The sequence below is a fragment of the Lissotriton helveticus genome, chromosome 4_2 (genome assembly GCF_964261635.1).
Source record: "Lissotriton helveticus chromosome 4_2, aLisHel1.1, whole genome shotgun sequence".
Classification (NCBI taxonomy): domain Eukaryota; kingdom Metazoa; phylum Chordata; class Amphibia; order Caudata; family Salamandridae; genus Lissotriton; species Lissotriton helveticus.
This window is the reverse complement of record NC_136064.1, coordinates 146,357,487-146,380,372: the sequence shown is the minus strand read 5'-3', so window position 1 is coordinate 146,380,372 and position 22,886 is coordinate 146,357,487. Positions and strand designations below refer to the sequence as shown.

Below are 22,886 nucleotides of genomic sequence, written 5' to 3'. Positions count from 1 at the left end.
TCTGGGATTTGTAGAGAACATTCTGAGGATGACTATTATGCAAAGAAATGATACGATATTCATTTTTAAGTGCCCCAAATATCAAAGTCGAAATTGGGCAAAATTCACTATTTAAACAGCAATTTCTTTCCATTCAGAGCAGCTTTTAAAGTGTCTTAGGCTTCAGTAAATGCATACATTTAGGTATACTACAAATAGCTGACTTCTATATTGTTAGACAAGTATATTGCACACTGCTTACAATTGAAAATATGTATAAAAAACCAGCAGAAGGTATTAAACTGACAAACAGGGGAATAGGTCAGCTTTTTGTTTTCAGGGTGACTTTGAATAGGGAAAGCTGCATGGAAAATGTGCACACAGAATAGGCCAGCTGGGAAGAGTTAAAAGTCAGTTCTATATTTAGAAGCCTGGCAGGGCTGCCAGAGCAAGGTCTGCTTTGACTTTTTGACCTCTGAAACTTTTTGAAAGACTAGATGGCAGCGCAGGAAAAGAAGGAGGAGTTGTGCTTATTTTTTGTTGGCAAAAGCAAGCTTTTATGCACTCATATGAAGATACCACAATACAATTGTATATGTGAGCTTGGCCACATATACAGCACTAATGCTTTTAGTTTGGCGCTTACTAGGGCTGAGCCAATGGGATTTAGTTTGACTTCATTTGCCCTTATATTACAACTAGTATACTTACTAAAAGGATTGGGGTTTGAGTATTCATGTTTTTTAGCCCTCTCAAAAGTGCTATGTACCTCCTATAACTTTGTTTATGGCCAACTGCTACAAATAGGGGTTGATAGTGTTGACAGAAGTGAAACCTGTCAAAATGGGGGAAGGAGGGTAGCTCCTCTACACATTAAAGCTAGGTAAAATATAATTGCTCTCTCCTTTTCTCAATTTAGTTTTAGCCTGTCTAAATTGTCTGTGAAATAGCAATGAAACATTTAATTGGCTATTCAGTAATACTGTTTTAAACATTGTTAGCATTAATAAAATGAATAAAAATATATGTTATGTTACTGCCCATGCTGTTTGATGAAATGATGACAGGATAAATAGTCTAGATTGCTGTTCCCTTATTTACCTTTAAGGGGAGCTAGAAGTGGGTAGTTTTTGTTCTAAAATTCTTAGGTGATAACACCATTATTGTATGTTATTCTCATGCTACATAGTTTTTCAAGGGCATTGCTAGTTTTTTATTTGCTAGTCCTTGTAAATAAACTGACAGTCCGTATTAGAGCTGATGTTGCATAGTTTGGATCATGAAAAGTAGATCGCAGGGAAGATGCCCATGTGATCCTTAGCAAAAAATGTTTTGAAGAAAATGTTGTTTTAGAGATAAGAACCCTGTTAAATTAGCAGATTTTTTCTGCTGCTCCTATAACATGAGAGCATGGTCCTAAGCATACAATGTAGGTGCTTTTATTAGGAAGAATCATTTTAGAAGTGGCTGCAGTCCTGTACAAGTAGTTTAAAATCTATGAGTAAAAGTGTAGAACATTTCCTTTTTTTTAGGGTTTTCAGATTAGTACACAGGAATACACCAGTGTAAGGATTTAGGGTATGTCTGTGTTGTTTTTCTCTTTTCCTCACAATTTAGAAAACTAATACAGACTGCATTGGCTGCTTGGGATTGGGTGATGTATTTCTCTTGCCAAAGAGTTCCTTTTATACTTGCCAAAGGTTCCAGGCTGTTGTTTTTTTTTCTCTCACATAGAAAGATGGAAGTGGTTCTTGGGTTCCTTGCTAATATATGGGGCGTCCCAAGATTAGGAAGTATTCTGAGACTATCCTCTCCGTTGATAAACTGTTTCTGTGCCTTGCCTAAAGACCTTTTGTTCTGTCCACCAATAGATATTTGCTGCTTTACAACCATTGCCAGAAGGGCCCGGACATCAGATTCAGCCTGGGGAGTCACCGTCAGCACCAGTCCAACTTGAAGCCAAAGTGAAGGTAACCAGCACAGGCATTGCTGGCAACTAGGTCCTCAGTGAAGACGGAAGCCCTGGGATGTAAAATGTGTGCCCCTGCCACTGTCTTAGGCGAAAGACCGGGTCACAAATCAGGAAGGAAAAATATTTGATGCCCAGCTGAGAGTCACAGACCGACCAGAATGGCGAGGAGGCTTTGCTTGAGGTGACCCCCTTTTGAAACAAGGGTTGCTTCAGAGATCCTAGCATCAGGCCTCTGAATCCTGGTCCTAAAGTGAATGCAAGTTTGCTCCTTTGTTTGTTGGTCAAGAGATACCTGGGTACACTGAATGCAATCTGTGGCCCCAACAAATGAGCAGTGCGCCAGCAGAGCAATACAGGAGTTAGGGAAGGATTTGAGATTAGGGTACAGGTAATGTCTCTGGTGCCTGTTAGATTGAAGTGAAGAAAACTGGTGCACTGCCTGAGACACTGGACAGGATCGCTAAGAGCATTTGCCCTGGGGGGGGGGCGATTCTTGAGTTGCGAGTTGTGCAGCTCCACCATGGAAACAACAAGAGCCTGCCTGTGAGGCTGAAATGGACACAGGGAGAAGACTCCCCTCTGGTTGGTTGTACAGCGGCTTCAATTTCCCCAAGGACTTCTTCTTTTTTCTTGTCAATAATGTACCCCTTTAGTCGTCCCATTTTTAAGGAGGAGCAGCCCTTTGCAGCTCTTCGTCCTAATTCATATGGCCCTGTGAGGTCCTCCTGGTCCCAGATATGATTGATGCTCTAGCCCTCATAAAAGGAAAATGTAAAAGTCAATTGGAAAATATTTTTATTAGATATGTGTTGTTGGCTATTCTGAAATTAAAATGAATGGTCACTGAAATGCAAAAGAGCCCTGAAAATGTTTTTACTAGATGATTTTAGGATTTGCTTTTGCTTAGGACTAGGAAAAATTATAATTCTGTTTGTAATAGTGGTCATTATTTTCTCCTGCTATCTGTATGTTAATTATGACCTAATGCTTTGTTCCCTTTGTATTCCTGCTTATACCTTACATGTACCCGCTTAATGAAATGGTTAGAATGGAAAATGCCCACCAAGCAATGAATTAGGATATTGATACATTTATGAAAATTAATATGCAAATATTTTCCATGTTCCTACTGAATCATAGGAATGCCTTTAGCTCATGCTAAAAGGACCATCTGTTAAAGGTTGGACGGATTTGTTAGCAAGAGCTGAAAGTCATTTTGTATTTCTGGCAGCCATTTTAGTTTGCCGTGTGCTGCCACATGCTCGCCATGTGCTCTGTCCTCCCTCAGTGTTGACTGCTCTTGTAATCTGCCTAGAAACAAACTATATTTAGCATCTTCCACCTTCGCACATGCTCAGAAGGGCCTAGCTAGTAGAATGCACCTCCTTCTCTAGTATAACTGTCAGGCTATTTTTGCTGCTGTATGGAGAAGTAACTCTCCTCCCACTTTGTTGAGCAAGCAGATCTTGCATGTCCATATTAGTCATTTTGCATGCTTACAAGAGCCAGGACTGCCCCTTGGTCTTATGCTGACTATGTAACCCTAAGCATATGTAAGGCCCCAGTTTTCTGTACTCCTTAGACTGCCTCATTTGTTTGCTAAGGCTTCTGTATGACGTAGTCTTCCTCATTTGAGGTTAATAAAGATGCTCTTTTTATATTTCAGCTTATGTACCGATGTCTTCTGTGTTGGTTTAAAAGGACCAAGTATTGGTGGGACCCCTGACAAGGTTTCTATTTTCTACACAGGTGCCACAGATAGCCCTCCACCCCCCAGAAACACCAGCCAGCCCACCATATCCAACTGGACATTGATCACAGCTGGAGACACTCCCTCAACCATGAAAAGCATCCACTTGGGGGCCCTCACTGCCCCTTGCTCCCTTCACATCTACCACTGGGCCGCGGCCACCATCGCACCCAAACTACAATCCACCATCAACTCCTCTATCAAAACATGCACATTTCCAGATGACTGGAAGTGTGCAAAAGTCAGATCCCTGCTCAAGATCACACAACTGATCCCACCGACCTCAAGAACTATTGGTCCATCTCGCTCTTCCCCTTCGCAGCCAAAGTTGCAGAGAAAACAGTCAACAGAAAACTGACGCAATTCTTTGAAGAGAATGCTCTCCTTGACCCATCACAATATGGATTCCGAAGCATCCACAGTACAGAGACTTCCCTACTCCCCCCAGATGACATACGTACCCTCCTGGACCAAGGCCACTCTGCAGCCCTCATCCTACTCGGCCTATCAGCAGACTTTGACACAGTTTCATATTGCACACTAGTCACCAGACAACATGACGCAGGCATACAAGGAGCAGCCCTGGACTGGATCCAATCATTCCTCACTGAAAGAAGCCAAAGGATCACACTCCCACCATTGCCCTCTGAACCCACGTAAATCCCCTGCGGAGTCCCACAGGGTTCATCACTGAGCCCCCCCTCTTCAATATCTACATGGCCCCCCTTGCAGCTATTTCCAGAAAGGAATGCAAGACGTTCCCAGTCTAGATGACCAACATCTGCCTGAAGCTCAACGCCAAGAAGACAGAAGTCCTCGTCCTCGGAACCACCCATCTGCATGGGATAGCGTCTGGTGGCCGACCGCCCTTGTGGTGGAAGATCCTTCTCTCACATTGCAGCCAAGACATGGAACAAGCTACAAGCAGACATCAGACATGCCCCCTCCCTGAATACTTTCAGGAAGACCCTCAAGACCTGTCTCTTTGGCTAAACAGATCTACGGACCCCCCTTTAAGGTCCTTGAGACCTTCACGGGTGAGTAGCATGCTCATAAATCCTTGATTGGTTAATTGACTTTGTATGTCTGCTGTCCAGTGCTGCACATAGACAAAGTCCATCTTAGGTTGGACTTATTTCCTCAACATTTGTGACCACTTACCAATTAGTATTGGATTGTTAATCCTTCTTTCTGAAAATATGCAGAAGTTATTTATTGATCCAGACTACATTTAGATGCTTGCCATCTTACCTCTTCATTGTCTGCTTCTGGGTGGATAAGGAAATCTGTCAAGCATGTGGGTGGGCACTGTGGCGTAGAGATGGGATGGGTTCTGTTGGCAGCTCCAGGATTGGATGCAAACTTCAGCATGCAATCATCTGTCCTTTACACTGAATCCAACTGTGGAAACCAAAGAACATGAGAATGACATTATGATTCCTTTGTCTGTCATCAAGGACATAGATGCAAATGTGGTCCCAAGCAGGGATTCCTCTAGTGACATTCCACCACCAATTGCAGCCAGGGATGATGTTCATCAAAGGAAGAGAACAGCATCAATCGTGGTACCGAGCATGTCCAGCAGGTGTGGATGGAAATAAATAAATAAATAAATACAATGTGCTTGGTGTTTTTGTAGAAATTCAAGGTATATTTGGTTAAGTTGAATATGTTGCCAGGAGAACTCAAACTGACCTTGATATTAACTGCAGATTTAATTTCCATGTGTGAAAAAGATTCTCTTGGTTCATGTTCTGAGTTCATATTAGATTTTTCACTGTTCCCTCTAATTGTTGATTCCAGATGTTGTACTATGTGAGGAATGTGCGCTTTACCACTGGCACAGGAGAGGAAATCTTCTTTGACCAGAATGGAGACGTGCCTCCTGCGTTTGACTTTTTAAACCTCCAGATCTCGCTGAATGACACAGTACAACTGGTAAAAGTGGGGATGTATGACTCCAGTGTCACTGAAGGGAAGCAGGTCAGGATGAAGAGTGGAGCCATGATGTGGAACACTGGAAAGAGCCAGGTGAGGGTGGTGATCCCTGGGTGATGGCCTAGTCCTGTCATCTTACATAAGGATTAGATTAATAGAAGTAAAGTTGATGTATCTATAGATAACAAACTGCCTAGAAGTAAATGGAAACTGTTTTGCTGAAGTTTAACAAGACATAAAAAAAGACTACAATTTGGAGATAACATCATGGTTTTATGCATACAAACAATAATATATAAGTATAAAAAAAGATTTAAAAAAAAGATTTGGGGACAGGGATGTTAAATCTCAAAAATCAAGTAAGCAGCAGTGCGCATGGTGGTCATCATTAATGTTCTCTGGATTGAGCATTACTGCAGCTCCTGTTGCCTGGTGACATGTTACAAATAAAAAGAGGCTGCTGCTACTGGTGTTATTAGATCTCAGAGAAGGGGAGTAAGGGAAAAGAGGGAAGGGAAGGGAGGGGAGAGGGGCAAAGTCAGCGTATGGACAGTGCAAACTTTTGCTCAACTGAATTCTCTGTCATGTGAAATTGTTACTAGTCCACCCACAGCTGTAGTCAGTGGTGATATCCACCGTGCGCTGGAATTGTTGTGTATACTGGGTGTGTGAGTAGGTTCCTAGAATGGAGGGTAGGCTAGGCATCTATCCGCTGAGCCTTGTTAGTGCGTCCGCTCTGCTTCACAGCACGTCACCACCATGGTTTTGTTGGTGCCCATAGTAGTTCCCGGGGGCTCCTCATCTCTTTGCTAGATGTTTCAGGGTCCAGGAGGACTGTATCCCATCCGGCCCTCATCAGGAGTTTATAGAGCCCCGCGATATCCTTGCGCTGCGAGGTGACACTTTCTGGCTGCTCCAAGTTTGTCAACGAGCAGAACCACGCCATCACGGGTAGGGGCTCACAACGCTTCCAATGTCAGGTAATCAAGTGTTAAACTACAAGTAATACCAGGACTATGAACCTTGACATTACCTTGTATTTTTTGGACCTGCGATAGAGGTCTAGGAGGTACACCTCCCAGGTATACTTCACTGTGCACACGGTGCAGCCCATAAAGTAAGTGACAACAGCAAGCCAATAAGTAGTGAGAGCAGTACAATTTCCTAACATATGAAATTAATTTACATCCATCAGCATGCACCTAGCGCAGTTGATGTCAGTGAGCTTGAAATATTTGTTTATTTTGACTGATGTCAGGTATGCTCAGAGTATTATATAGTACTGTAAGAGGCTGAAACTGGCATCCCTGGGCTTGGATATGGGTCCTTTAAGTATGGTCGCTCATTCACTATCTATACATGGAAGATGGAGATGTATATCCCAGTGGCGACTGATGGCTACCAGATTGTTTGCCACCTGTGTACGCAGTTAATCAGCAAACCACTTTATGAGGTATCACTATGTCCAAGTATAAGACTGGGGGAGAGGGAGGAATGAGAGACTAGGTCGCCCTCCAAATATATAGTGTACAACCAAGAATCCAAAGTATTGGGTTCCAAGACCTAGCTCATGTCGCGGTAACTGACCTGATTGATCAGTGGTACCTGCCAAAAAAGAAAAATGTCTTTCTAGTGTCCCCTCTCTCACCAGGGTTGCCCCACAGTGACATGCTACATCATTGGGGCCCTCCCAGTTCTCTATGAAAAGGGGCGTGCTGCGACTCACGAACTACGCAGGAGCACTTCAAAGTGAGAGACTATGTGTAGTGCAAAGTGGTGGAGCGGGTGTGGGTGTATTAAAAATACCATGCTTAGTGGGCCTCAATAGATTTATTTTGAAAGGTTAACTGCCCATCTGCACCTGCACCATGGACCATGCCCAGCGCCAGATCCCGTGGCCCTGCGAACGCCACAACACCTGACACCGCTACAACACCAGCACCCTCCACGCACTCAATGCCGGCCGACCACACACCTGCTTCCGGGCCAGCCCGAGGGCGCACCCATGGCCTTTCTCCTGGAAGAACTACACCTGCCTACAAACCACCACAATGCCCACCACACAGCACTGGACTGGACCACCTCCTTCCTCACCAGCAAAACTTAGAGTGTCCGACTCCCCATTTCTGCTCTGAAGACACCAAGATCTTCTGCAGCGTACCCCAAGGATCGTCCCTCAGCCCGACACTCTTCAACGTCTACATGGCACCACTCGCCAACATCGCCCGATCGCACGACCTCACCATCATCTCGTATGGCGATGACACCCAATTGATCCTCTCCCTCACGAGACTACACCAAACGCCAAGTCCAACCTCTACGAAGGGATGAAGGCCATTGACAAATGGATGATGAACAGCCGCCTGAAACTGAACTCGGACAAGACAGAGGTCCTCATCATTGGATCCACCCCCTCATGCTTGGGACGACTCAAGGTGGCCGGCTGCACTGGGAGCTGCACCGACACCCACTGACCAAGCAGGCAACCTGGTAGTCACCCTGGACTCCTCACTGCCTATGACCCAGCAAGTAAACGCTGTCTCCTCCTCCTGCTTCAACACCCTTTGCATGCTGCACAAGATCTACAGATGTATATCCACTGGAACCAGACGGACGGTTACCCAGGCCCTCTTTAGCAGCAGACTAGACTATGACAATGCTCTCTACGCAGGAACCTCAGCCAGACTCCAGAAATGACTACAATGCACACAGAACACCTCTGCATGCCTCATCCTCGACTTCCCCCACCACAGCCACATCACAGCCCACCTGAAGGACCTGCACTGGCTCCCCGTCAACAAGAGGGTCCCCTTCAAGCTCTACACCCACACTCACAAAGCACTCCACAATACAGGACCAGCATACCTCAACTAACGACTCACCGACACTTCGAACCACCAGCTCCGCTCCTCTGACCTTGCCCTCGCCACAGTCCCCTGCATCCATCAAGCGACCGCTGGCACCAGTTCATTCTCTCACCTCGCCACAAAAACCTTGAACACCCTCCCCATCCACCGCCGACAGACCCAGGATCTGCTGGCCTTCAGGAGACTTCTCAAGACCTGGCTATTCGAGGAGTAGCAGCACCTCCACACTTCCTCGGCGCCTTGAGATACTCACGGGTATGTAGTGTGCTCTACAAATATATTGATTGATTTATTGATTGATTAATTGACATCAGGATCAAAGGTTGGGGTTAAGCTGGCCAGTGTGTCCTGAAATTCAATTTTGATAAGGGTATTCCATTTCCTAATTATACCCCCTCGACCGTGGGGGTTTTGCTGCTGGTAGGGATCATTACTGTGAATTTTATTAGGTGGTGATCCGACCATATGCAGACACTGTTAGATTAGAGGTCCAGACTTGGTCCAATATGTGCCCTTGGATGTATGTGGCTGAGGATACCCGCTGGACAAAGTTTAGGTTGGTTAGGCGATCAGTCAATTTAGCAGAGTGAAGCCCGCCAAGTGTGTCACCAGACCAATATTTGAAGCCACCTATTAATATTATTTTACCGTAATTTGTTACGAGGCTGGCAATTTGTTCACTCAGCTAAAAAGGGAACAAGGGCATGTGCTGCGGAGGCCTGTAGACCAAAGCACAGAGTCGGACTCGAATTTGATGGCAATATTATCTACTTGAGGGAGACTTAAGGAGGTGAGGGCAGTGATATTGTGGTCATGGTGAATGATCACTGCTGCTCTGCCTCCTATATTTCCTGGCGGGCAGTTAACTTCAAGGATGTAATAGTCGGTAGGTGATGCAGCCAGGCTGTTAGGGGTAGAATCAAGTGTCAGCCAGGTTTCTGTTACGAAGATGATGTCTGGTTTTTCAGATGCTAAGAGGAGGAAAACATCAAGCTGATGTTTAACTAAAGAATGGGTGTTGAGATAGCATATTCGTAGTGCCGAATACCTGAGTCTATAAGTCCCCGGTGACCGGGGGGTATGGGAAGTAGGTTCTGAGATTTCAGGAAAGGATCTTTGTGTCCGCAGGATTTTTTTGTAGCAGAAGAGCGCCCATGTAATAGGATTGAGTGCGTATGACACCAAGTTGTGAAAGTTCCTTAGAGGTGTAAATGAGAGTTTGAGCATGGTGTCTGGATCCTGGGCCCCATGGGCGCGGACGGGCACAGACAGGCTTGCCTTTGCCTTTTATTTTCCCACACTGCGGCAGACACAAGTGCAAACACAATGGACACTAAGTGTAATAAAGTACATGTTGACACTGGGAGTATAGGTAATTTTAGTCAGAAATGGGTCAGTGAGTATCCATTAGACACTATAGTTTAACATATAAACATATTACAGGAAGGCATGGATTGTTTTTTACAGTCTAACGAAAAAGAAGTAGACAAAATTAGATTTGAAAGCCCTAACTGTGATGGGTATAATATAAAGTTTTACTTGAGTTGCAAGCTATTTTGTAGAGAAAAACTCTATTGATGATTTTGTATATATTAAGCAATATTGAGTAAAATGACTCTAGATATAGTTTAGTGGCAGTGCCAGAATTATGTTGTACAATACCAATATGAGGAAATCGACCTTCGGCTTAAAGGAAAATAAGACTCTGCTGGCCCATAGGAGAAGCCAACTCAAGATGGACTTGAAGTCCCACAGGGCATATAAGGTTAAACAAAGCCTACGTATGTGGTAGGAGATGGCATAGATGAGTGTCTTGCAGCCTATGAGGTGACTCTGCATAAATCACATTTAAAGGGAGAGCACAGGCACTTTACTACTCGTTAGCAAGAGTGCAGTGCACAGAGCTCCTCAGCCAGCAAATCTGTGTGTGTACTACACAAAGGATGGTCATTTCCTACACTATCATACACCCAAATACAGTACGGGTCAAATATGAGTCAATACGTTTTGACCCTAATTCATTTAAGGGAGATACATTGAACATAGGGCTTGCTCCAATGAACCATCAGTTAGTGCTGTTTTAACATCCCCCTGTTTGGGAAAATATATTTTCTTCCCTCCAGAGCAGCATTTCCCCAACTGTGGGTCACGACTCACTAGTGGATCACCAGCGAAAGAGAAAGAAATAAGTGTCAAGCTGTGTCTTCTGCTTGTTATTTTCGGGTTTGGTGTTTTATTTTCTTTCTCTGACTGCAATGTTAAAGGAGCTTTAAAGTGAATTATCTGACAGCTTGGATGGTGTAGAGGAGTACAGAAACTGTGAAAGAAAAAGTTGTATGACGCTCCTTTTTATAACACAAAACACAATTCAAATATCTCTAAATGGGCTGTATGCATATATCCAATGGAGTGCACACCTCCACAATGTAGGGTAAATGACTACACACCTTGGAGCCCGAACCTCTAGAATGTGGGGTCATTGGCTATACCACCTGGATGTACTAAAAATCCTCACATATATTGTATGCTTTTAATGTCCTGCATTGGGATTCAAGGTGACAATCGGACAATCAGAACATAAAAGGACAGTCTGTCTTAATTTGTAGTGCTATTGTGGTTTGTATACCTACCTCTGTTTTTTTCTCCACAAACATCTTGTATTGGACGGAATTAGGAGGTAAGACCTTCTCATATTTAGCACAGGTCTAGTTAGGAACTTGATATACATGAGATCCTGGTTACCCGGATAGGGGCCAAAATATGCTGGAAGAAAGGTTGACAGATACATTATATATCTGTTTCATTTAGCAGGTGCTTTTAATACTGCCTGGCATACCCATAAACATACCAAGGTAGTTTAAACATTTTTGTGGATCCCAGTTCTATCCAGTACAGATTTCTTTGATCTCCCTCACCTTGAGCGACAGACCATCTTGATGGTATTATCTAACCAAGGTGGGAAAGGATCATCTTTGATGTAGCATGCCACAAAGATGTGGGTGAGGCCTACCTGTCTTTTCTTCTCATATGATGTTGTTAGGGTAGTGGCTCTCCTCTAGTTGAGATCTAGCTAATCACCCTTCCACACGGCGGCCAAAAGTGGTACAAAAGGGGGTGGTGATGGACAGAGCATCTGAATCAATCAAACACTCACACCCAGTCAAAAGATCTGGGTTTAATCCATCACCGTTCTTTAGCCAACTCTGCCACCCAAGTTCAGACATGGCCATATGCAAATCAGTCTGACCCTGTGCCTCATGGGAACAGTCCAGCCCGAACTGCCAAGCCATGTCTTCCCTGGACCGGAAACAAGCTGAACTGGGGTGGCAGAGTGGGCTAAAGAACGGTGATGGATTAAACCCATATCTTTTGACTGGGTGTGAGTGTTTGATTGATTCAGATGCTCCGTCCATCACCACCCCCTTTTGTACCGCTTTTGGCCACCATATGTGTGGCAGGGTATGCTCAGACGTGAGTCCCTTGCTTACTTTGCCACTGGATTCAAGCAAGCCGGGCTGAAGACGGCTGGAATGCCAGAAACCGGTCCTCGGAAGCTTGTTTCCCGTTCAGGGAAGACATGGCTTTGGCAGTTCGGGCTGGGCTGTTCCCATGAGGTACAGGGTCAGACTGGTTTGCATACAGCCATGACTGAACTGGGGTGGCAGAGTGGGCTAAAGAACGGTGATGGATTAAACCCAGATCTTTTGACTGGGTGTGAGTGTTTGATTGATTCAGATTCTCCGTCCATCACCACTCCCTTTTGTACCGCTTTTGGCCGCCATAAGTGTGGCAGGGTATGCTCAGACATGAGTCCCTTGCTTACTTTGCCACTGGATTCAAGCAAGCCGGGCTGAAGACGGCTGGAATGCCAGAAACCGGTCCTCGGAAGCTTGTTTCCGGTACAGGGAAGACATGGCTTTGGCAGTTCAGGCTGGACTGTTCCCATGAGGCACAGGGTCAGACTGGTTTGCATATAGCCATGTCTGAACTGGGGTGGCAGAGTGGGCTAAAGAACGGTGATGGATTAAACACAGATCTTTTTACTGGGTGTGAGTGTTTGATTGATTCAGATGCTCCGTCCATCACCACTCCCTTTTGTACCGCTTTTGACCGCCATAAGTGTGGCAGGGTATGCTCAGACGTGAGTCCCTTGCTCACTTTGCCACTGGATTCAAGCAAGCCGGGCTGAAGACGGCTGGAATGCCAGAAACCGGTCCTCGGAAGCTTGTTTCCGGTCCAGGGAAGACATGACTTGGCAGTTCGGGCTCTACTGTTCCCATGAGGCACAGGGTCAGACTGATTTGCATATAGCCATGTCTGAACTGGGGTGGCAGAGTGGGCTAAAGAACGGTGATGGATTAAACCCAGATCTTTTGACTGGGTGTGAGTGTTTGATTGATTCAGATGCTCCGTCGATCACCACCCCCTTTTGTCCCACTAGTGGGCCTGCAGCACTGATTCTCCCACCCACTTAAGTAGTACTATAAAAATATCCCTGGCCTTCCATTTGAGTCTGTCTTTGCATTTCTAAACAGCCATTTTGACTTGCCAATTAACTTCCTTTTAAATACGTACATCAATGCCTAAAGAAGGCCCTGAACAGCTTAGTGGGCAGAGTGCAGTGTATTTAAGATGCTGAGCATGTACCTAGAAAATAACTATTGAATGTGTTTTTCAGTACTGCACGGCCTAACTCTCCCATAGACTAATATTGGTTTTCCATACTTCATTTAATTAGGTGTCTAAAGAATGGTAATTAAAAGCCTTCTTTAATGGTAAAGACAGATTTTCAGTCACAATCATGAAAATGTCACGTTTAGAAAGTTTTCATGTTCCTGACACAATTATTTGGTGTCTGCCGCCGGTTCCTTGGTCACCTGGCTAGGTGTAGCTGGTAGTTGGTCTTTGCGTTTGGCTCCCAGGTAGAGAGAAACAGGGAACCTAGGTGTTAGCAGGATGGGCACCTCTGACATAAGAAGTCGGAGAAGTTGTGATCTATCACATATGCACATCACAAAGCCTCTGCCTGAGCACTCTCAGTCAGTTGATGGAAACCTCTAGAAATCCCTCCTACTTCAAAGTGGGTATGGTGTAAATATTGGACCTTAGACCCCAACTCTTCAGTATACATCGGGACTTCAGAGAAAGAACTGCTTTGCTGCTTTGCTGCAAGAATGACTGCCTCTCTGCTGACCCTATGGGCTGCTGTGCTGCCTTCCTGACTTAGTGGGAAGAAGTTTATCTGCATCCTGTCCCCAGGATGCACATCAAATCCTTCCAGTGACCACCAGAGTGACTCCAAAGGCTAGTTAGCTTTACTCCCAATCAGAAGCCTTAGGGACAGATCAGACTTCCTCCATCTTGAACCCATCACCTGAACCTGGGCAGCTGTGAGTCCTGTCCACCCAAGTGGTGCCAAAAGAGTCCTGGACCTTTGTAATTGGGCCTGAAGGTGCACTACCAGCCCAACTGTGGTGGAAGCAAAATTGAAATGTCAGACACCAAACTCCACATCGGGACCACTGCATAACGATTCCCAGATGCAGGACTTTGCATTGCTGCCAGCAACCTCCTAAGAGCCGTGGCTGTACTATGCATTCTCCTTACAGGTTTTTGTATCCCAAGCTCCTTGTCGATGGCATCCCCCATGATAATGCAAGGCTCTTCATTGCAAGCCCCGCAGCTGCTTCTGAACCAGCCAAGGCATGACGCATCTTCAACGCAGGACTTCCCATCGTAAGGCCCTCATCAACAACATCATTGATGATAACACAGAAACTTGCATTGCATCCATGGAGCTCATAAGAACCACTGCTGCACAACGCACCCTTGATGTAAGACTCTGCATCATCGCTAGCTTGGTCCCTATAGCTGACCGGTGCTCCAACACAGTCAACCTGAACTTATGACTTTGTCCCGAGGCAATTAGACAACCGCAGTTAGTGCTTTGTGATTAGATTTTGGTCTTAAATTATGTGTTACATTTTACTCTATTTTTCTGTATTGGCGTGGGGTTTTCCTTGTTGTTTCACTTTATTACCGTTTGAAGTGGTGCATAAATACTTTACACATTGCCTCGAGGTTAAACCTTTAAAGCTTTTGTGCCAAGCTATGAGAGGGTTAAGCACAGGTTCATTTGGGGTTTGCTCATGACTTCACCCTGACAAGGATTGTGGATGTTGCTTGGGTAGCGTTCTATCCCCTCAACCAGTAACACAATTTTCAATATTTTTTAAACATGAAAGAACTTTGTTCACCGACCTTTGGGAAGTGGCCGGTGCATTTGTCAACGCAAAGGACATCACTCACTCTGAACTGAAAGTGGACTTCATAAGTCAAAAAGGTTGACCTCTATTTAGCTCCTTATGTGAGGGCTAACTGCCACTAACCTAAAGTGTAGTCAAATGTACTTAGACACCTGGCAGTCCCCAACTTGTCTATGAGCTTATAAGCTCTGGGCATGTGGAGAACACAAGTCTCGGTGACTTAGTTTAGACCACAGTAGTCCACACAGAAAATCATTGGGTTTGGCTTGGGTACCAGAACCAGTGGACCTGCCCTATGCACTACTACAGGGCTCAAACACCCCCAACTCTAGCATGTTAACAACCTCAGAATTTAAGCCTGATATGACTTGATTTGAGAACCTATAAATCTCTATTTAGAAAGGCTCTTGTGTCCACATCATAAGTATACCAAGGTGTCAGACTTGGGATCCATACAAACAAACCAGCACATATGGCCACCTTCTGATGATGGTATAACAAAGGATGTGGTTAAGTCCATGACACTTACCAAATTAAAGATAATGTGATTGTCTTAATTCACTACATTTTGAAAGCATATGTACTATTATATCAGAAAAACACCCCACCTCATGCCTGTTAAAGCTAGGTGCAGTACACATGCTTGTCATTTTAAAAAGTGGGCTGTGATTCTTAAACCTTTGGGAACAACTGCTCCAGAGACATTAACAAGGGCCAAGAGAGGTGGGCCATTCATCCCTGAGCTGCCTTGCCTTGGTCAAAAGCTATTAGGGTCTTAAAGGAAAGTCCTAGACTTACCCAAGGGTAAGGTTCAGGTTTTGCCACCAAAACACTCTTGCCTACTTGCAAAGGGTAGAGTGGTCATAAATGCCAGAGCTGTGGTGTACCACATCTCCCTTTCTGCATTGCCCACATGCGCTTCCCATCCAACCTGTTTTACCAACATGCAGGTGTTGGTTTAATGGCTTACCTGGGCCCCACATCCCACACTCTCCAAGCACTCGATAGTGCACCTTGTGATCTTAGTACTGCCAGCTCCTCAGAGTGATCCTAATACTAATCCTCAAATGTGTCATCTGAGCCCTGTGAGAGCTGTGAACCACTGACAGCACACACCGTTCAGACAGCTGAGATCCCTGTGTGTGATCTAAGTGATGGGAGAACCATGGCGAGCTGACAGCTCTACGTCACTCAGATCACAGAATCAGTGCGTCACTACAGCACAATGTAAAGAGCTGGTGAGTATGGGCAGATAGGATAAGCACTCCGAGCCATCTCACCTTTCTATCAAAATTCTGTTAATATTTGACACTCAGTCAGACTTTGCTGCACATGCCTGGAACTGAAGGCAATTACCGGGCAACACACGTTTTTATGGTTAGATAATGGTTTACTGACACAAAAAGCAAAGCTGCCTCACTCAGATGTGTGCCTTTCATGAATGCCATTCATTTACCCTACATAACAAGGCATAATATATATTATACATAGGGGTCCATTTGCACTTCTGTGTCACAGTGTTTGTATAGTACTTAAATCCCAGATGTGCAGCTAGGATCTGTGTAAGTGTGTGTGAGAGAGCATGTGTGTGTGTGTGTGTGTGTGTGGGTATGTGTGTTTGTTTTTTATGTTTGTTTACTGTTTCTGAGTTAGGCTTCATTTTTCTAACTTTTGACATTAGGTTCCCAGCTCCTTCTGCAGCGAGAGCTGCCCCCCTGGGTTCAGACAGGCTGCGAGGAAAGGGCAGCCCAGCTGCTGCTTCGACTGTGTCCCCTGTCCTGCTGGAGAGATTTCTAATAAGACAGGTGAGCATAAGGTCTTACTAGTATTATATGTCAATCACACAGTTAGCTCAGCATTGACATGTTGATGAGTTGATAACATGGTGGTATAACGCTGAGCCCATGCAAGCGACAGAGTGCCCCCTGCCTTGTCTAGGCTTGAAACAGTAAACTCAGCAGAAGTCGAACAACAGCTCTGGGAGCATCCAATGAACTGGACTGGAGATATTACTTGTGCTCTTTACACTTAAGACTTGTCTGTAAACAATTCCTTTTCATGGACACATGAAGACCTCTGTACCCTTCCCTGGGGTTTCACTTACTAGTTTATCCAACCTTGCATTTTATACAGAGTTGGTTTCATATCCTGTAAGTCAACACACAGATATAGGCCCTGCAGTAATCGAAGGCCACTCGCTGGATCCACAGACCGATCATACATCAAAATAGAAATGGTAAGAATATGCTCCACCTATCACTGGAAATCACATTGATAAGAAATAGATACAAGAAAATATGTGAATGGGACATGGCCATGAGCCCAAAGGATCAGGTCACACTTCAGTGGGGTTCTGGCTTGGCCTGCTCCTAAGAGTGCTTAACGTATGGCCTGTGACTAACCGTGAATACAGAGGGGCTCAGGAGGGTCCTGTGATGATTGAGATGGTGAAGGCTGCCATGATACCTAGCAGCCCACCGCAAATAAAAGTCATATGCAGAGTGAGTAGAGTGCCAGAGAGGCCATGGTCGAACAGGGGCGTAGGCAGCCTTCTGCAACATGCTCTGGTCTTGGTGACCGGGAATGACAACAGACCTGTGAAGCAATTGGAAATGATTAGTGAGTGCCCACTGGTCTCCTGTCTTTCCCCCAGTCTTTACAAAATGGAGCAGAGAACAAAGGAGAAAGGCTGCATCCCGAGATGGCAGTTACTGCACAGAACAATAAGCGGCCATGCTGTGATGAGCATCTGAAACAGAGCGGTGGGGCACAGCAGTAGTCTGAAATATCAGAAATGGGCAAACGCCTGCTGGCACCCTCACTGCCTGGACAGCTGGAGGCCCCACGTATGGACAGAATGACCTCCTGGCTCAGAACAGCAAGAGGAAAGCTGCCCTGTCTAGAAGAGTTGCAGCCCTGATTACTACAACGCAATCATTTTTGGACGCAGAGGTATGGTGGCCGGGTGCTCCCTAAAAGGGCAAAATTAGGAAATTATTTCATCAAGAAAAGGCACTCCATTTGTCGTAAGGTGATTTGTGATAAGTTGAGTAATAAGTTGAGTGGCAGTATTTGTTAGGGGCTGATTAAGTGTGATTGATTAAGTAAGAGACAGAGTAAAGACACGTATTTGTGGTCATACTACAAGCAATCCTTTATACCAAAACATATTTTGAGACCAAGCTTTATGCAGTAACTGCTGAATGAAAGGGTCACAATCAATACATTTGCACTGTTGGCATGTGAGGTACATAGATAAATGAAAAGTCTCATTGGGTAAATGGATTGGAGGTTACTGAGGTTTGTTAGCAGTGCAATCATGTGTATCTTGTGGGCTTCTCAGAGGGCTGTAGAAGGCAGAGATCCAGAGGAGTATTTTGAGAACTAGGACACACAGCCCTTGACCAAATTGCCCCCACCAAATTAAAGCTCCCAAAAAATATTCCGCCTAAAACCTGGTTCAACTCTGACCTAAACAAAGAGAGACAACCTCTCTGGCAGTCCGAACGCTTGTGGAGGAACCGAACTTCTACCTCAAATCTTACCCTCCTCAGGACTGATAGGGCCAATTACAAAAGACACATCTTTAACGAAAAAGCTTCTTTCCTCCGTTCTCAACTTGATCAGGCTAAATATCGTCCCAGGGACGAACATCAAAGCTCCTCTGCCCCCCTAAATTACTAGCTACTATTGAAAGATGTGAAGAAATTGCTTGCTTCTTTTCAGATAAAGTCACCAAGATCAAACAATCCTTCCTCCCACCTCCCTGTTCACTCAGCCAACACCCCACCATCAGCATCCCCCGGGTACTCTCCTCCACTTCCCTCCCCCCCATGATCCCTCACAACTCCTCCCCTCTGTCTCCCAACTCAAACTTAACTCTACAGATCTCCAGCTAAAAAACAACGCTTCATGGAGTGATTTTGATCCAACATCAGAAAATGTTGTCCTCAACATCATCTCCAAACTTAAACCATCCTCACACTCCAAAGATCATCTTCCTGCTCATCTGGTTCAAGAACTTAAACACATCTTTGCCCCTCTCTGGACCAATATTATCAACTATTTTGCCACTGGTATTGTTTCTGCTTCCCTCCAATTGGGCCAAATTACCCCCATCCTTAAAAACACAGCGGTGGATCCCAATGACTTAAACAATCTGCGCCCTATCTCGAACCTTCCTTTCCTATCCAAAGCCCCCGAAAAATGGGTCCTGATAGAGCTGGACAATCACATCAACACTTTCAACCTACTTGACGCCTTCCAGTCTGGTTTTAGAAAGGGTTGCAGCACAGAAACAGCAATGCTCAACATTACTGATGGCATTCATCACTCCCTGGACAAAGGCGAATTCTTTCTCCTCATTCTCCTTGACCTCTCTGCAGCCCTTGATACTGTTAACTATGTCACCTTACTCAAGATGCTCAAATACCGGGTCGGCTTTGACAGCAATGTCCTCTAGTGGTTCACCTCTTATTTCCAAAATAGAACTCAACAAATCAAAGTCAGCAGTTGCCTCTCCAAACCTCAACCCTTCTCACCGGGTGTCCCACAAGGCTCTATCCTTTCACCAACCTGTTTCAACCTCTTCATGGAACCCCTCACCCTTATTCTTAAGCAAGCTAAAATCAGTTATCACCTATATGTGCATTGCAAGATGGCCGCCTGGTGGGAGCTCTAGTCCGGAGCTCCTAGTGCTTGGGATCCCTCTCTGGGAATTATCCCTGATAGCACACATCTTCTACGGCGAGGAAACAAGTAACTGGACTGCAAACAAGTAACCAGAATAAATACAAGTGACTGGATGTTAAAAGTAACTGGAAAAGCGATGTAAACTCGTACCTGTGACATCGACGGCTTGGACCCCTGCAGCCTGCAGCGGAGCATTGGCGGAGCCCAGGACGGCTGGAGTTGAGCTGATCCCTGCCACCGGAGGTGTCCGACCAGCCTGTAATCACCATCGACGGCTTGGACCCCTGCAGCCTGCAGCCTGCAGCGGAGCATTTGGCGGAGCCCAGGACGGCTGGAGTTTGAGCCTGTGCCTGCCATCGGAGGTGTCCGACCAGCCTGTGATCACCATCGCTTGCACCGGACTGGTGGGGCATGAGCCTGAACCGGATCGCTGTCACCGTGGAGGCTCCTGACGGACGACGGAACCCACTGCCCTCGTGAGTGCGGAGGCTGCCCCGCCTGCCTGCACTCGCCGCTTGCATTTGGCCCCCACCCTACTCGGGGACCCCGGGCTGGAACGCGGCGGGAGGACCGGTCTTCGCTGCTCCGGGAAGTTCGGTGTGGCTATGCCGGTGGTCTGTGTGCCTGTGGAGCGTGCTGCAAAGGAGGGTTCATCGACCCCCCCCCACCTCACCCGGCCACAATCAGTATCACGGGGGCCGCCGGAGCGGGAGACAAGCGGACTGGAGTTGGTGCGGACCAACCCAGCGCGGGTGATAGGGGATGTGCAGGCTGGATGCCTTCCCCCCTCTCCCCTCCCAGTGGATCATCGTGAACGGAGCAATCGGCCTTTAGAGCGTCTCCGGTGTGCCTTGTTGGTTTGTTTGTGTGGCTGGGCGGCCACGGCTCAGCTCTGCTTCGGAAGTGCCTGACTTGAACAGCGTTGGTGCAGCCTTACGACTCGGAAGGTAACTGAACGCAATGCACTATATACTCATGCCAGTTTCCCACTTTCTGCCCTGAACTTTGCGCGCAAAACTACTATTTTAAACACTCATGCCGGTCTTTCATTTTATGCCCGTATTGCACTGTAGGCTTCGCATTTTCACGGGCTTACGGTCTCTTCACTCACCATTGGTTAATATGGCCCTTGCCCACCAGATGACCGTAAAGCTGCATACCATCGCGGTCAGGGATCAGCAAAACAGAGATAAGACTCCCTCCCAGCAAGCTAGGAATTGGGGCTTACTCAAACAGAAACTGAATCTGCCCTCCCCTGCTCTACAAGCAACAACACCAAAAGAGGACTATCGTCTCGATCTCCCCTATCTGGGAGGCCATCGTGTTCTGGTCTGGTCTCTCTTTCGTTTTGGCGGCCATCTTGGACTAGTCATTCCCACTATCTGAACATACCCTTAGAGCTGGCCTCCCTAGACCAATTTCACCTACCACAGACTTTACATAGCTCTGTACCTAAATCTTCATGTGATTAAGTGTATGCCTTTTATTGCAGTATTATACCTCTACTTGTATTTTATACATTCTGTGTAACCATCTCACTTTTTCCCCACCGGTATTGCACCGATCGCAACCTCATATTGTACCGGTTGCTCACCAGTGTCATATTTGTATATTGTAGCCTTCTGTCTGCACCTATATTGGTTCCAGTATATCTTTAGTATTTTATTCCTATTTGTATACTGTTTAGTGTGTAAACTGCACCCATTTCACTTCTATCCCTATTATGCACTGATTGCCACCTCATATATTTTGCTCATTCTTGTAAGCTGCACACATTCACTTTCTATTACTGGAATACACCGATGCTACCTCTTACATTCTGGTTATTTTTGACTATTCACTAGTGTCACTATGGCTCCAGTTAACTGACTGCTACCTCACATACCTTGTACACTTCTGTAAAGCTGCACCCACTCACCGTTATTTCTGGACTGCACCGAATGTTACCTCTTATATTTTGGTTATTTTTGGGCCATTCACTAGTGCCACTCTTGTGCTATGTAATTTACGGTTGAGAGTTATTCTTTGCACATGTGTATTATTATCGTTCTCCCTCCCACACCCACCTCTACAGCCATCCCAACATGGATCTCATCGGCAAGCACACATATAGAATCAACTACCCATCCACGCTCACCAAAAAAGCCGCTAAACGCTTTAAACACAACTTCCTGAGGTCCCACCCTGAAACACCCTTTGCTGACACCTACTTCTCACTGGTCAATGGATCCCTGAACACTGATATCATCTTCCACACCTCACGAAGAGCTCAATGGAGAAAAGCGTTCCTCACCCTACTCACCGTCTCCACCACCAGGAAAACGGCTCATGGCCTAACTCTCTCCATCACACCATCCCAACTCTTCCCTTGGCAGAACCACCATCACTATCTACAATAACGGGATGGTCCTAATTCAATCCACAGACAAGAACCTGGAACTACTAGACAACCTATTCCCCAAGTTCAAAGAGCACCTTCCCAAGCCTCGGACCTCCACCCATATCTCCTCCAGCACTTTCACTCCTGACATCACAGCCCCCACCTGCAACCCTTCTAACCTAGCTCAGCATCAGAACGACACGCACCTCACCTCTACCCCCAGCACCCTAGTCAATCACCCACCTGCTGTTACCACTCCACTTTCCTCAATCACAGTCACAAATCTCTCCCCCTCACACACTAGCCGCCCCCTAACACCAACACTTGGACACCCACACATACCACTTCCACTCCTCCCTCCCCTGACACCACAGCTCCCACCCACAATCCCGCTAACCTAGATCAGCACGAGAACGACACGCATAACGACAATTCCCACCCTTTGTCCCCCCCCAATCTCAGTCCCCACTACCACCCGCTAATTAACCACACAGAGCACACCACATCTATTATCATAACTCCCCCCACGACAGGACCATCTCCAACACCATTTCCCCCCCCACTCTCAGCCCTCACTACCCCTCAGGCTCCCCCATCACCACCAACATACACTCCACCTTCACCCCGCCCTCTCCGCCTGCCACCAATGCCCTCTTCTACGCCACCAACCCCCTCCGTACGTCATCCACTCCCATCGCCCCCTTACCCTCTCTCCTCCCTCACACCAACTCGTACGCCGACACCACGGAACCCTGCATGAACACCAACCCACCCCCCCACACGCATGCTAATTCCCAGGTCAGCCACTCACCCATGACTGCCACCCCCAGCACTAACACTTATCCCACGCTGGACAAGATTATGTCCTCCCTCCTCCAGTTCAAAGAAGACATTCACACCATCAAAGAAGACATTCACACCATCAAAGAGCTACTCATCAAACCCCCCAGACACACCCCACTCACCACCACCCCCCTCTCAACCGTCTCCCCACCCGTCCTGATGATGCGCCCAAGCTACACTCCTCACACAGGACCGCGAT

At 46.2% G+C, this 22,886-nt stretch overlaps 1 protein-coding gene across 1 annotated transcript in view; it reads left to right on the top strand.

Moving 5' to 3' along the window:
- Positions 1-5,056: 5,056 nt before the first annotated feature.
- Positions 5,057-22,886, top strand: part of LOC144751994 (vomeronasal type-2 receptor 26-like) — a 30,539-nt gene continuing 12,709 nt past the window's right edge. The window contains exons 1-3 of the mRNA XM_078639952.1: positions 5,057-5,266; positions 5,505-5,732; positions 16,454-16,577. Coding sequence (XP_078496078.1) covers positions 5,057-5,266; positions 5,505-5,732; positions 16,454-16,577 — 562 coding nt within the window. The remainder of the gene's footprint in view (positions 5,267-5,504; positions 5,733-16,453; positions 16,578-22,886) is intronic.